Source organism: Mobula hypostoma, chromosome 3, assembly GCF_963921235.1.
Source record: "Mobula hypostoma chromosome 3, sMobHyp1.1, whole genome shotgun sequence".
In the NCBI taxonomy this organism is placed as follows: domain Eukaryota; kingdom Metazoa; phylum Chordata; class Chondrichthyes; order Myliobatiformes; family Myliobatidae; genus Mobula; species Mobula hypostoma.
This window is the reverse complement of record NC_086099.1, coordinates 204785493-204802270: the sequence shown is the minus strand read 5'-3', so window position 1 is coordinate 204802270 and position 16778 is coordinate 204785493. Positions and strand designations below refer to the sequence as shown.

Sequence of the window (16778 nt, the reverse complement as noted above, 5' to 3'; positions counted from 1 at the left end):
ATGATGTTGCACTAGCAGACAAGGTGAAGGAGAATCCTAAGGAATTCTGCAGATATGTTGAGAGCAAAAGGATTGTAAGGGACAGAACTGGTCCTCTGGAAGGCCAGAATATAATCTGTATGTGGAGCCAAAACAGATGGGGGAGATTTTAAATGAATTCTTTGCATTTGTATTTACTCTGGAGACAGGCACAGTCTATAGAAGTGAGGCAAACTGGCATCATCTTCATGATCCTGTACAGATTAAAGAGGAGGATGTGTTTGCTACCCTGAGGCATATCAGGGTGGATAAATCTCCAGGTCCTGACGAGGAGTTCTGTCAGACCCTACAGGAGGCAAGTGCAGAACTTGCCTGGGCCCTAGCAGAGATATTTAAAGCATCCTTTGCATCAGGAGAGGTACCAGATGATTGGAGGATAGCCAAGGTTGTTTTTGCTGTTTTTTTTTAAAAAAAGGCTGTAAACATAAACCAGGAAAATACAGGCCGGTGAGTCTCCCATGAATTGTGGGAAAGTTATTGGAGGATATTCTAAGGGACTGGATAGACATGGACTGATTAAGGATAGTTAACATGGTCTTGTTTGTGGTAGGTGATGTCTAACCAATCTTATAATATTTTTTGTGGAAGTTTCCAGGAAAGTGGATGAAGGCAAGGCCGTGGCTGTTGTCTACATTGACCTTAGTAAGGCATTTGACAAGGTGCCGCTTGGGAGGCAGCTCAAGAAGGGTCAGTTGCTTAGTATTCAGGATGAGGTAGTAAATTGGATTAGACATTGGCTTTGGGAGAGAAGCAGGAGAGAGGTAGTAGAGGGTTGCCTCTCTGACTGGAGGCCTGTGACGAGTGGTGTGCCACCGCGAGTGGTGCTGGGTTGTTTGTTGTTTGTCATCTATATCAATGATCTGGATGATGTGGTTAACTGGATCAGCAAATTTGCAGATGACGCCAAGATTAGGTGTGCTGTTGACAGTGGGGAAGACTATCATGACTTGCAGAGGGATCTGCATCAGCTGGAAAAATGGACTGAAAATGGCAGATGGAATTTAATGCAGACAAGTGCAAGGTTTTGCACTTCAGTAGGACCAACCAGGGCAGATCTTACACAGTCAACAGTAGGGCACTGGGGAGTGTGGTAGAACAAAGGGACTTGGGAATACAGGTCCATAATTCGTTGAAAGTGGTGTCACAGGTAGATAGGATCGTAAAAAGAAAAAAGCTTTTGGCACATTGGTCTTCATAAATTAATGTAGTGAGTACAGGAGATGGGATGTTATGTTGAAGTTGTATAAGATGTGGTGAGGCTTAATTTGGAGTTAATGTGTAGTTTTGGTCACCTGCCTACAGGAAAGAAGTAAACAAGCTTGAACCAGTCCAGAGAAAATTTACAAGAATGTTACAAGTCTGGAGGACCTGAATTATAAAGAAAGATTAAGTAGGTTAGGACTGTATTTTTAGAGCATAGAAGATTAAGAGGAGATTTGAAAGGGGTGTACAAATTATGAGGTGTATAAATGGGGTAACTGCAAGCAGCTTTTTCCACTGAGGTTGGGTAGGACTACAACCAGAGGTCAAGGCTTAAGAATGAAAGGTGAAAAGTTTAAGGGGAACATAAGGGGAAACTTCTTCACTCAAATTGTTGTGAGAGTGTGAAATGAGCTGCCAGCATACAAGCTCAATTTCAACATTGAGGAGAAGTTGGGATAAGTACATGGATAGTGGGGTTTGGAAGACTGTGGTCCCGCTGCAGGTCAATGGGAGTAGGCAGCTTAAATAGTTTTGCCATGGACTAGATGGGCCAAAGATTTCTGTGCTGTACTTGACTATGACTCCAAGTGTTAACTCTGTTTTGCTTCCCACAGATATGACTTAACGTGCTGAGTGTTTCTAGCATTTTCTGTTTTTACTTTCCAAATAAATTTCTGATACAAGTGGGGGAAAGAATATAAGGTTAAATAGATGAGTTTTTCCTCTTTTTGGAGCAGTTTGTGGTAAAGCCCCCTAGAGAACAGGCAACTTTAGATTTGATGTTTTGTAATGAGGCAGGCTAGATTAGGGAATTTAAGGTGATGGAACACTTCAGACCCTGTGAGTCTAACCTGAGAGAATTCATCCTAATCTTTGGCAAGAAGAAGCTGAAGTTGGATATAATTGTATTACAGTTGAGTAAAAGTAACTGCAGAGATATGAAGAGGATCTGTCCAAACTTGATTAGAAGGGAATTGTAGCTGGGAAGACAGTGGGGCAGCAATAGCAGGATTTTCTAGGAGCGGTGATTTTAGGGGAGACAGCAGAATTTCGTCCCAGGGAAGAAGAAACATACTTAGAGAAGGGACAAGCAACTTAGGCTGACAGAGGAAGTCTGAGACAGCATGAATCCTAAAGAAGAGACGTGCAATATGTCAAAGGTTAGTGGGAAACCAAAAAAACAAAGGCAACTAAGAAAGCAGTGACGCACAAACTCCATCTTTTTTTCTTCAGTCCTGCTGAAGGGTCTAAGCCCAAAACATCGACTGCAGCTTTCATTTATACATTAATGAGCAGGATGAAGGAACTGATGGCATTGTGGCCAAGTTTGCAGAGAATTTACAGATAGACAGAGACATAGATCGTATTGCAGAGGCTAAGAGTCTGCACAAGTACCTGGGACAGGCTGGGAGAATGGGCAAAGGGGCGGCAGATGGAATGCAGTTCGGGAGAGTGTGGGGTTATGTGCTTTGGTATGAAGAATACGTAGATGGCACAACATTGTGGGCTGAAGGACCTGTAATGAGCTGTAGATTTCTAAGTTTAGACTATTATAAATGGGGAGAGAATTCTGAAATCAGAGGTGTAAAGGGACTTGGGAGTCTTAAGCTTAGCTTGTAGTTTGAGTTGGTGATAAGGAAGTCAAATACAATGTTAGCATTCATTTAGAGAGGATTAGAATTTAAGCACAATAATGTCTTGCTGAGGCTTTATAAGGTGTTGGTTAGACCACATTCAGAATGTTATAAGCAACCTTTGACCCCAAATCCAAAGGAAGGATGTGCTGACCCAAGAATGATCCCAGGAATCAAAAGCTTAACGAGCATTTGATGGGTTTGGGCCTGTGCTCAATGGAGTTTAGAAGATTGAGAATGGGAATCTCATTGAATCCTTACAGGTACTGAAATATCTGGATAGAGTGGACTAGGATAGGGGTCCCCAACCCTTTTCGCACTGCGGACCAGTTTCATATTGACAATATTCTTGCAGACCGGCCGACCCGGGGGGGTGGGTGGTAGGGTTGCCAACGAACAAGAATAGCAGTCAAATATGTTGGGTTTACCCCAAGAAAGACTACAATGACCATGAAGCCTTGCACGGGCACCAGTGCGCATGCGTGATTTACGCATGCGTGTATGTGCCGATTTTTTTTTTTCTACAAATCGTTTTTGGTGATTCTGTTCGGGGGCGGGGTGTTAATCACGAATGCAATATAGGTGATAAGTGGCTAATACACTCAATTTCGTTTCTAAAAGGGTTTATCTAACGAATTTAATATTAAACGCACAGCGCATATTTTCCTCGCACGAATATAGCGATAAGTCAATTATCAGGGGAGCTTGAAGTAAGTGTTGAACGAACTTCCAGTAGAAATGGTAGAGGCAGGTTCAGTATTATCATTTAAAGAAAAATTGGATAGGTATATAGACAGGAAAGGAATGGAGGGTTATAGGCTGAGTGCAGGTCGGTGGGACTAGGTGAGAGTAGTGTTCGGCATGGACTAGAAGGGCAGAGATTGCCTGTTTCTGTGCTGTAATTGTTATATGGTTATATAAGTCAATAGCATCATAACATTTTAAGTAATGTTTGGATATTAAACACACAGCACATATTTTCCCCGTATGAACATATAAAATCATTGCAACACACCAATATCGCTGAATCAGTGGGAGCCCTGGGCTTGTTTTCCTGCAACAAGACGGTCCTATTGAGGGGTGATGGGAGACAGCGATACTCGAAGGAAGTTCCTTATGTCCAGTCTATTCCGCAATTTAGTTTTCATTGCATTCATTGCAGAGATATGTTGGAAATGGAAGCAACGTTTTCAGTGCTTTCGTGGCTATCTCAGGATATTTAGCCTTGACTTTGATCCAGAATGCCGGCAGAAATGTTATGTCAAATATGCTTTTCAGCCCGTTGTCATTTGCAAGCTCGAGGAGTTGATCTCCTTCCCGCGCTGACATGGATGACATGTGCGTATTGACCTTGCGTGCATTCAAGCTTAACAGTGGGCGTGACAGGGAATGAGGAAGGGTGCAGCTGACTCCTATCGCCAAATCATATCATTTCCTCGCGGCCTGGTAGCGCATGCTTTGCAACCCAGCACCGGTCGGCGGCCCGGTGGTTGGGGACCGCTGGACTAGGAGAGTCTAGGATCATTAGGGCACAGCCTCAGAATAAAGAGACATCCCTTTAGAACTGAAGTGAATTACTTCTGCCAGAGGGGGGTGAATCGATGGAATTCCTTTCCACGGATGTCCATTGAAATCAACTCATTGGATGTATTTAAGGCAGAGGATGATGGGTTCTTGATTTGTAAGGGGTTGAAAGGTTGCAGGAGAATGGGGTTGAGAGAAGAAAAAATCAGCCCTGTTTAAATGACGGAGCATGCTCGATGGGCCAAATGACCTAATTCTACTGCTTAAAGTTGTTCTCTGGACTAAGTGGATAAGTTTTGAAGGACAAGCACAGGAACAATGTACAGATTACAGCCTATTGTATTGAGTAATTTGATCTTGAGCAGCTGTCACCAGAATTCTGGATTTGATGTTGCTCGGCTATACAGTCTACCATCATAAAGTAAAATAAAGTTCTAAAATTGGAGTAGGCAAAGCTCAATGCTTATTGCTTTAAAGTTGAAATTTAGGATGGAATATGTTTCCCTCAATATCAATACAGAAAATTTTGTAATCCCTTTGTATAAAACAGGTTTTGGTTTACTTAGTCATGCTAAACCAATAATGCTTTAGTGCTCAAATGATGTCTTTAAAATTGTTTTAATTTCTTTTCTAGAAATTGAACGAAAACAAATACAAAAGTTTTGACGAGTTTAAAGCCGATGCCCAATTGCTTCTTCACAATACCATACTTTTCTATGGAGGTGAGATTATTTTTATATGCACTTAATTACTAATTGATTATTTATTCTGCTTATTTGCAATGCAGTAGGTAGTTAATATTAATGGAATTAACCTACAATTCAATTCAAATTAGATGAACAGCATTCTAGTCCATCTGAATCTATGCCAAAGTGATTTTTCTTTCGTGCTTGCTCTCTATTATCAGGGAAGGAATGAAGCTAGTTTTGGAAGGTGGGTGTCATCTTTAGCCTCTAATGTGTTCCAGCTGCTGTTCTGATGGTCGTGCCAGGTTAGCTTTTGGGCCATCATTTGACAGCAATCCACTTTTTTTTTTGAATATTTTTAGTGCATCATCTTCCTTCATCATGATTTTCAGTTGGGCGCCAGACACTTGGAAAGATTTGGCGGGGGCCATGGTCGAGTGGTCGGCGACTTGGGCCAGCTCCCCTACCGGAATTAGTCTGGTGAGAAGGGGGTGAGGACACCCAGCAGGACTTTAAAAAAAAAACAAGACCTGACAAAGGGCGGATGAGCTCCTTGTGAGCCAACGCCATCTTCCGTAGAAGAGATTAAAGCCTCACCACGAATCTACGAATCGTATGCTATGCACCTAGTTAGAAGAGACGTAATGAACTTGGGCACTGCACCGTGTGCCTGGACCTGCCCAAGGCCTCCGCGTAAGGAAGGGCAGAGCTCGAAGAAGCGGCCACGGCTGGAGGCCGACACGGCCTTGGGCTCGAGTTTGGCGGGGGCAGCGGCAGGCGGTGCCAAGGTGGCCAGCGAGAACAAACTGGAGGAGATGCTGTACTCTGTGCTGTAGCAAGATCAAAGAAGATGGAGGTGCATAGCCACCAACCCCAGATTTGGGACGGCACCCACTGACAGACTGACTTCCTTCGTCTCAGGAGGAATCTGAATTACGTGAAAATTTTATTTTGATTTTAGATATGTCATGGTGGAAAATGATTTGTACTTTTTGTATTTTTCCACTTATTTTCAACTGTTCTATTTCTTTGTCAAATGGGAGTTACATTTTCATGAAGAATAAAAAATGACTCATTTGTACAATGGTGTAGAGCATTTAATTTTGAAAGGAGAATTGATTCATATTTTGGGGCAAGTATCCCAGGATGCAAGTGTTGAAAATTTTTTTAAAAACTGCTCCAGCATCCGTGGAATCAAAGGCATTGTTGACATTTTGGGTCAAGTCACAGCGTCAGGACCCAACCCAAACATTGACCATCTCTTTGCCTCTGCAGATGTTCCTAAAACAGTTTGTGTTTTTTTTTTGGCTCCAGGTTCCAGTATCTGTAATTTGTTTTCCTAGTCATAGAGCACTGCAGCACAGAAAAGGGCCTTTCAGCTACTATTCTATCAAATCTCCCTCTGATTCTCCTATGCTCCAGGGAATAAAATCCTAACCTATTTAACCTTTCCCTATAACTCGCGTCCTTAAATCCTGGCAACATCCTTGATAATTTTCCCTTATCGCCCTACAACTCATGTCCTAAATACTTCGATTTATGAAGGCCAATGTGCCAAAACTTTCTTTACAACCTTATTACTTGTGGCACCACTTTCAAGGAAAAATAGATTTGTGTTACCAGATCCCTCTGTTCTACCACCCTCCTCAGTGACCTACCATTCACTGTGTAGGTCCTACCCTGGCTTGTCTTCCCAAAATGTGACCCCCCTCGCCCCCCGCGACACTTGTCTGCATTAAATTCCATCTACCATTTTCCGGCCCATTTTTCCAGTTGGTCCAGATCCCGCTGCAAGCTTTGATAGTCTACCTCGCTGTCCCTTACACCTCCAGTCCTGGTGTCACTCGCAAATGTCCTGATCTAGTGTGCTGAAACTTGCTGCTTTCTGTTTGTTTTGTAAATTTAGCATTGTGAATGAAAGCTTTAGCATTGTGGCTTCATTTGTAGCTGGCAACTCATCAGTTTCCTTTCTTTTATTTTGGTGCTCTGTGTATTCACATTATTATAACTGATAACTTGCTATTTCAAACAAGATTCTCTTCAGGCTATGGTGATATCTCTAATGAAGGCTTCCTTATTTCCTTCATGTTTTCCTGTTTCATTCCAGATGTGTCTTAAATGGTGACTGTAGTCCATATGAAGCCCCAGACTCATTTATTACTGTTTTAAAATCCACTAGTTTTTTTAATTATAGAAAGTAATTTTGGTTCCTCAGTTTTTTTTTGTTCCTTTTCCTCTTGATATGCTTGCATTCTAATTTGGATTCCCTCCTTTTTAAATGCTAATTTAAAGGAAGGAAAAGTTTTTCACAGCATTTTAATGTATAGTTACTGTTATAATGTTCGGAGCTATGATAACCAAATTGCTTGGTATTGCTCCTAAAGTAGAAAAGTTAGACAGGACACCAGGTGAGCTTCTCAACAAATGGGTTGTTTCATGTACACTAAAATAGGCAAGGATACAAATGACATAACATTTCAGTTCCAAAATTAATGTTGGCCTAAACTTTGTGTTTGAATCTCTGGCCTGTAGTTTGCCTCTTGAGGCAAGAATGCCTCATTGGTCAGTTCTCTTTTTCTAATTTCTTCCAGTCATTTGGCTAACTTTTCCATTGTGAGAAATACTGTATCGTGTTACTATAAGTAGTATAATTTTTGAATTACCTCTCTTTTGGCAGCTGATAGTGACCAGGCAGAAGTAGCCAGGGCTCTGTTCAAAGACACTTGCCATGAGGTAAGCTGTAAAATATGAAGCAATTTAATAAAACAATACATTACTTGCCAAACTCAGTAGCTACACTTGGACCAATTTCTGTCAGGACAGTTATGGTACACAGCCAGAAATCCAAGAATCCATTGGTGCTTATGCTAATGTAAAAACTGTATTTGAACTCATTTTTGCCAACATTCTCATCCACAGTTCATTATCCATCTGCATGCAGTCAGAGGCATGGTTTTAATTATTCGGAGACATTTTAACTTGTATGGAGCACACATTGGATTTGGATGAGTGGCTATCTAGAGCTTCTCTAATTCTCATTTCTGTACTTTAACTGGCTTGTCTTTAAAACTGTTGTGAGATCAGGCACTTGGAATCCAACTGAGTCTTGCAGGGCTCATGGTAGAAATTAGAATGATACCATTTAATGTTCTGATTACCATTGTACTGTAGATTGGGGTCATTTGTAGCTGAAGTCCAAGATGCTGTTTCATATTTTAACAGATCTCAATGTATAATTTGAAGCTTGTGTTAGTCAATCAGTATGCAAGTTAACATGGCAGTAGTGGTTGAATCTCATCTACCCATTTATTCCTGAGGTTCAAGGCTGAGTAATGATTTTAAAAAAAGTCATAAAGATTGACCAACTTGCTGTAAGAATACCATGCCCTGAATTATTTCATAATATAATGTTTTTATACCTGACAGTTTTGTATAATCACCAGGCCTAAGCCTGTGGAAAATAAAATTGAACCAATCATTTTAGGATTTTTAAGTGGGACGAGTTATTTTTTTTAACAAATTTTCCTCTTAATAATACTGAATTATCACAAAGCTATAAGACATGGGTGAAGAATTAGGCCATTCAGCCATAGAGTCCACTCTGCCATTTCATCATGTTATACAATCTTGAGATTCATCTCCTAACAGGCACCCAATGTGCTGAGAACTTAAAAAAAATGTGTCCATAAGAAACCAAAAAAAAGAAATAACCCATAAAAAGACTGTCAAACACCCAATGTGTAATGAAAAAAAACACATAATGCAAACAGTAGCAGCAAGCAAATAGTGTTTCTGATCTGATGAAAGAATAGTTCTCACATTGACTCTTGAATTGCATTGTTAAAGAATGTTCAAAGTTCTCAGATCAGGCAGTGTCTCTGGGGAGTGAAAAATAACTCAGAAATATAGATCTGCTTCCCTCTCCATGGAGACTATTGCCCACTGAATTTTTTAAAAATTATCTTAACAAGATTGCAGCTGTTGGGCTTTACAATTATAGTGTTAACTAGACTTAATTATTAGTATTACCTGGCTTAATTTTATGTTCAATGATAACTTATTTCAAATCATCTTACATTTTCTGCCTCCCCTTTCCAAGGTGGATATCATTGTGCCTTGGTTAATTTGAGTTGTGAAGTATTGAAATAAGATCATAAGATATAGGAGCAGAAGTAGGCCATTCGGCCCATCAAGTCTGCTCCACCATTTGGTCATGGGTTGATCCAATTCTTCCAGTCATCTCCACTCCCCTGCTTTCACCCCATACCTTTTGATGCCCTGGCTAATCTATCTCTGCCTTAAATACACCCAATGACTTGGCCTCTACAGCCACTCGTGGCAGCAGATTCCACAGATTTGCCACCCTCTGACTAAAATCATTTCTCCGCATCTCAGTTCTAAAAGGACGTCCTTCAATCCTGAAGCCGTGCCCTCTTGTCCTAGAATGCCCTACCATGGGAAATAACTTTGCCATATCTAATGTGTTCAAGCCTTTTAGCATTTGGAATGTTTCTATGAGACCCACCCTCATTTTCCTGAACTCCAGGGAATACAGCCCAAGAGCTGCCAGACGTTCCTCATATGGTAACCCTTTCATTCCCGGAATCATACTCGTGAATCTTCTCTGAACCCTTTCCGATGTCAGTATATCCTTTCCTAAAATAAGGAGCCTAAAACTGCACACAATACTCCAAGTGTGGTCTCACGAGTGCCTTGTAGAGCCTCAACATCACATCCCTGCTCCTATATTCTGTACCTCTAGAAATGAATGCCAACGTTGCATCTGCCTTCTTCACAACCAAGTCAACCTGGAAGTTAACCTTTAGGGTATCTTGCACAAGGACTCCCAAGTCCCTTTGCATTTCTGTATTTTGAATTCTCTCCCCGTTGAAATAATAGTCTGCCCATTTATTTCTTCCACTATTTTAATACAATTTATTATGCACTGGTATTGGTTTATTAGAGTCACATGTACTAAGCTATAGTGAAAAGCTTGTCTTACATACTGTTTATTCAGATCAAATCATAATGTAGTGCATTGACTAGAATAAGATAAAACAAGTTTTCACACATTTAAAGGTTAGCAAAGTTCTATCAAGGATTTTCATCATAATTAACTTCTTGAAATTAAAGTAATATTTTCTTAAACACGAGATTCTGCTGATGCTGGAAATCCAGAGCATCTCACACACACACAATGCTGTAGGAACTCAGAAGGTCAGGCAGCATCTATGGAAAAGTATAAAATACCGAAATAAGAATGTGTGGGGAGGGGAAGGAATACAAACTAAAAGATGATGGGTGGGGGAGGGAGGCTGAAGTAAGAAACTGGGAGGTGGTAGGTGGAAAAGATAGGGGGTTGCCAAAGAAGAAATTTGATGGGACAGGAGAATGAAACGTGGAAGAAAGGGGAGGAGGGGCACTGGGGGAGGTTGTAGGCAGGTGAAGAGAAGATAAGAGACTAGATCTAGGGAATTGAAGAGGACAGGAGGAAAATTACCAGAAGTCAGAGAAACTAATATTCATGCCATCGGGTTGGAGGCTACTTTATTTTCTTTTCTAACATTTTCAATAAAATGGTGTATAATATATAATTAAGGCAAAATAGCATTTTAATAATTTTGAAGATTAGCACAGGATAAGTATCTTAAGGAAGAGAAGGTTATTTACATAAAATAATTATAAACGACTAGGGTTTTCCTGCATCTTGTGTTTGAGTCTCATCTTGTATGTTTTGATGCAAAAATAATTATTGAAAAAATACTTGACATAATTAAAAGTGCAGGAAGTACTCAGTGGGCAATAAAATCTATGGAGAGGGAAGCAGATCTATATTTGTTTTCTCACTCTCCAAAAATGCTTCCTGACCACCAAATTTTGAACATTCTTTAAAATTTACAGTAGATGTAATTTCTACATTTCAGTAACTTAATTATAACTGGTATTTTAATCAATTCAATTTATTAATCTAAAATGTGATCAGGGATTTGAAGTGATTCCAAGTTTTTTATTTTATTCATTAATTCCTTTCATTTTCCAGTTAGCAGAACTTCAGCTCTGCAAGAATTGTTTCTACTTATCCAATGCACGACCAGAGAATTGGTTCTGCTATCCTTGTGTAAGTTGATTAATTGCTGCTTTTAAATTTAATTATTCACTCAATGTACTATTGGCATTGAAGACTGGATAATTTTGTAATGTTGAACATGTGGGGATAGTAGATACAATTTTATGTGAAGTTTATTCCATGCTGACTTGTATCCAAAGATGGTAAAAGCTGCTTCATTAGTATGGGGTCTTCAATTACTTTTGCATATCATCCACATGACTACTTTGAGTGTATACCATTTCTTTAAAATTTTTGTTTCATGTTGTCAGTGTATATTTAGCATTAATAGACTGGAAGCATTGAAAATGGTGATCTAGGGACATAACATACTGCAAGAGTTGTCTTTTTTGAAATCTGGACTCCAAGTCACTTGGTTACACTGACAATGCTAATATATTGTATCACTGCATTAAAGTTTGAGAATTAAAATGTCAAAGCTGTCTACGCTTGCATGCGATACCTTGGTGTTTTTGTGAGAGCATCAGGTATTTATAATTTTGTTCAGAGCATAAGAACCCACTGAAAAATTGCTCACAACTTTCAATAGGTACATTTAATGTCAGAACTGTATACAATATACATCCTGAGATTCTTTTTCTTCGCAACATCCACAAAAACAGAGGTGCCCCAAAGAATGGATGAGTTAAAACATTAGAACCCCAAAGTTCCCCCCCCAGCTCCCCCAACCACATACAAGCAGCAGCAATGCAATGACCCCCCCACCCCACCACCAGCTAAAGAACATCAGCACCCTCCACTGAACACTCAAGCATGCAGCAAAGCATCAATAAATACACAGACTTGCAGTACCCCAAAAACTACTCATTCACCCGGTCATTCAACATACCACAGGCTCTCTCCCTCCCTAATGAGGGGGAAAAGAGGTGTCCCCGTTTCACAGCGAGAGGGGAGACCTAACAAACAACTCACTGATTTACAAAGTTTAAAAATCTGTATACTTGGGGTGAGAACACTTTCATCTTTAGACCAACTGTGCGCCATCTGGAAAGATTTTTTTAACCTACTGATATTATTTACAGTTATCAATAAAAATTTAAAAGTAATCTAAAATAAATCATACACTTATTACCAAATGTGCTGCTTACAAGTAGCTGCGCTTAATAAGATGTGTATCCTTTGAATTTTTAACAAAATAAACAATGTAGCAATATTCCTAATATTCTTGCAGCTGTCTTAAAGTGAATTTTGTTCATTGATTTGTATGTCATAAAACCATAGAGAATTTACACCACTGAAGGACCTAAATTCAACCTCTGCCTTTCCTGGCCAAAAAGAACTGTGTAGCTGAATTTCACCTTCCATAGCACTCGGGTCACTGTTTTTCAAGGTCATGTCCAAATAACATTTTAAATGTGCTGAGGTTTGTTTTGCTCTACCATCTTTTCAGAGTTCCTGAGTGGCACCAATTTATTGGTGGGGGTGGGGGGGTGATTAAGGTTTCCTTCATTTCTTTCTCTCCATTTTCTTCCCCTACTGTCCCCGTTGCCTCCCACCACATACAACTGTTTTATCAAGTACTCTAAATCTGATTATATTCAGATCAGTTGTCTTCCCTTGGCCACCTTTTCCAAGGAGATCAACCCAGACTCGTATAATCTTCCTTTGTGGCTGCAATTTCCAGTACTAACAGTGTCTTTATAAATCTCATCTGCACTCTTTCTAGTGAAATTATATGTTTCCTTTAATGTGGTGGTCAGAACTACATGCAGTACTCAGTGCTGCATCCTGTCTAGCGTTATATTCATTTCTAGCCCAGAGCCAGTTTGACAGCTGTCATATTCTTGGTTAATAAAGGACAGCTTTTTCTATGGCTTTTTAACTGCCATATTGACCTACCTTTAAGACTACTCTAATTTTTCTGTCTTTCACCCCACTCAATATCCTCCCATTTACCCGTGGTAAAATCTGGGAGGAGTGAGTTAGTAAGAATAAGGGAGAATGAAAATTGGAATTAATGAATGATTGGTGTGAATGGATGGTTGGTTGTACTGTAGATCCTGTTTCAGTATCTACATAACTCTCCATGATTAAATGTAATATCTCATGGTTCCTAATTTAAATTCTGTTTGCTGTACAGTCACATGGCACTACACTGTAAGCCAGAGGAGTTAAAGAAAAAGAGGAATGTGAGCCTCAATAATTTCTTCCCTTCATCCCTCCTTGTTTTGCCTTCTGTGGCCTAGAACCTGTTTTATCTGGGCATGGTAACTAATCTAATTTAAATAATAAGTGCAATTTTTCATGATTGTGTAACTGATCCGCAATCTCTCAGCTTTATTCCAAGCTTTCATTTCCCTAACCAACATGTGGAATCCATGTTCCTTCTACAAGTTGCAGAGAAATACAGTATTAGGCTGGTGTATTGCAAGTTACTTGCTCTATTCAGATTTTTTTATTTGTAGGAATGATTTAACTTTTCCTCCTACCATAGGAAGCCTTTTAGGCCATTGAGTCTATGCCAGCTTAAAGGAATAAGTGTTACCCCTTTGTTTCCCTGTAAACTACTCCCCTTCAAATCTGGTGATTGAGAATTTGATTCTCACAGACATTCAAGCTGTCACTTTAATTTCTGCATCCCTTCTCATTTTACTTGTGAGGTGGAGACTCGGCTATTTCCCATTTTACTCACTGAGAACTGAGCGGTTAATTTTAAGACCTTGTGGGCTGTAACCCTTTCAGTTTATTCAGTGCAGATTGTATCCCTTATTTTTATCTTTTGAATGCTGGTTAAAAGCTGGTTCACAACTCCTGGCAAAAATGGATTTTGCAAAGAATTGGGCTGTTCAGTTGTTTGTATAAGGTGGCAATTTTGTTTTTTAATTTAGGTTCCCAATCATGAGTTGGTTTGGGCACGGATGAAGGGGTTTGGTTTTTGGCCTGCCAAAGTCATGCAACGTCAAGACAATCAGGTAGACGTGCGCTTCTTTGGACATCACCATCAGAGGTACAATATTTTCACTCCTGTTTTAGTTTGGGTTACTACTTTATTTTGTTTTTAATCAAAGCTAAGCAAAATTAATTCATCTTGTTCTACTTGTTTGACCTAAGCTCAAGGCAGTTTATTTCCTAAGTTTTTTTTTTAATTTACCCCGGATCTTCATGCAGTACACTTTCAGCTTTCCACAGGTCTATTCTTGTAGCTGAATTTAAGTCCCTACTTTCCAGAAGTTGTCCAGTAATTTGTTCACCCATATTAATGTGAGAAGTTTTAAACTGCAGATGCTGGGCACCTAAAATAAAACCAGAAAATGGTGGTAACCTAAAGCCTAGCTCCGTTTCTCTTCCTGCAGGTGCAGCCTGATCCATTGAGTATTCACAACACTCCATAAGCAGCTCTTTGGCCCATATCCCTCAACCTTTCCTATCCATATAACTGTCCAAATATCTTTTAAATGGTATATTTGTACCTGCCTCTGCCACTTCCTCAGGCAGCTTATTCCATATACCCAACACTGTGTGGGGTCAAAAAAACTGCCTGTCAATTCCTGTAAGTCTTTCCCACCTCAATTTAAACCTGTGCTCTCTCGTGCAAGACTCCCTTATGCTTGGTAAAGGACTGACAGACCATCTTATACCCCTCGTGATTTTATAAATCTCTAAAATCACCCCTGAGCCTCTTTTGTTCCAGGGAAAACAGACCGAGCCTGTCCACTTTCTTTGTTAATGTAAGCCCTCCAGTCCTGGCAGAACCTTTCTGCACGCTATAGCTTAATCACATCCTTCCTATAGAATGGTGACCAGAACTGCACATAGTATTCTGGGTGCAGACTTACTAATGTCTTGTATAGCTGTAATACCTCATCCCAGCTCTTGTACTTGGTGCCCCATTCAATGAAAGCAGTGTGACATTTGCAGTCCTCACCACCTTGTCCGGCTGTTTTCATTCTGCATATTGGTACCTCTAGATTCTTTGTTCTACAATACTGCAGGACTCTACCATTAACCATTTTCTGACTGGATTTAACTTCCCTAAATGCATCACTTCCAACTTGTCCAAGTTAATCTCCATCTTCCATTCCTTAGCCCACTTTTGGTTTTTAACCTATATTAATATATTTCTTACGTTGTCCCCTGAATTTGAGGATGACTTCTCTGGTTTTCAGGTGGCTGAATGATCATCTATGAGATCTGTGGACTAGGTGGTAGGTGTTGGGTCAAGTGGGTAATTAGCAGTATTATACGACTCCCTTTTCATAGCAGATGACCTCTATCTATTCCCGTAGACCCTTGAGATCTGACTCTTTCCAGGTGCTGCTGCTCAGTTTTGTGTGGTAACGTTTTGCAATGGCAAGTGTTAGTAAATTTGTCATCTAAGTTTTGTTTATAAAAAGTGTGAGCAAAATTGTTGCACCCTACTCATTAAGTTTTGTGGAAAACAAGAATAAGAGTGGATGTTAGTCTTACTGATTTATTGCCTGATTCATAGTTCTAACATCCAAAGTTATGATAGAAGCAAGAAGTTCACTCGTCTACACTTATAGCAATTCATTGCTAGTTTACTGTAGAGTCTGGCGTCCCCATCTGTTTCAGAATTATCATTTTGGAGTAATGTAATCTGTTTCTTTTCAAATCCTTTGAAGAAACAATAGATACAAACAAAATTTTAAAAAGATGGTCTTCAAAGAGAATATACGGAACTTGAATTTAAGCAGATTGATTTATTCGCTTGGAGCTGATGAATCTGTGATAAGCATGTTGGCTGACTATGGCATAACCTATTTCAGGAACACTGGATGTAATAACATTGCATATTATGGCTCTACTACATTTGCTTGTCAGGTCAGAACTTGCTTGGCATGCCATCTGTTACCATTTAAATCGGTTAGAGCCTGTTATATCATTGTATTGTCAGTGGCTGAACTGGGAAGTCCATCTACGCTGGTTTAGGTGAGACGAAAGAGCAAGTATTCAGTAAATTTCACAAATGACCCATAAAAGGACAAATAAGCATCAGAGGTATTGAGAAAAGTTGGGTACACCCTGGTCACTGACTGAAGAATTGCCTATTATGTAATCTGACTGAATTGATCATAATCCAGATAAGGTAACTAAGAACAGTGATCAGAATACCCATCCATCAGAGCCCCAGCTGCTAATGTTAGGCTCACTGGCCTGTATTTTCCTGAATTATGCCCACTGTCCTCCTAGAACAAGGGAACATCTGCTCTTGTTCAGTCTTCTAATTTGTTGTATAAGGCTAATAAAGATGCAAACATCTGTTAGAGCCCCAGCAGTCTCTTCCCTTGCTTCCCACAGCTTCCGAGGATATATCCTGTCAGGCTAGAAAGACTTACTTAACTCAGTTTGTCCCAGTGTGTCTTAATTCTTTCCCTCTACTGCCATGATGAGGCCAAACTCAGGCTGGAGAAGCAACATTAATTCCATCTGAGTAGCCTCCAACCTGAAGGCATGAACATTAATTTCTATAGCGTCTGTAACTCCCCTCCCCTCCCCCCACCACCCCGCCCCGCCTTCCTCATCCTCTACCTTACTGCTTCCTATTCTGGTTACCCTCACTTGTGCATCACCACCTTCTGGTTCCTCTCCTCCTTTCTTCCAAGG

The 16778-nt window shown here is 40.1% G+C and overlaps 1 protein-coding gene across 3 annotated transcripts in view; it reads left to right on the top strand.

Moving 5' to 3' along the window:
• The window catches only part of zmynd11 (zinc finger, MYND-type containing 11), a 166158-nt gene that overhangs the window by 128268 nt on the left and 21112 nt on the right, over positions 1-16778 (top strand). For all 3 annotated transcript variants that reach the window (XM_063044400.1, XM_063044399.1, XM_063044401.1), the window contains 4 exons: positions 5035-5122; positions 7764-7819; positions 11127-11204; positions 14042-14160. In XM_063044400.1, the coding sequence (XP_062900470.1) occupies positions 5035-5122; positions 7764-7819; positions 11127-11204; positions 14042-14160 (341 nt within the window). The remainder of the gene's footprint in view (positions 1-5034; positions 5123-7763; positions 7820-11126; positions 11205-14041; positions 14161-16778) is intronic.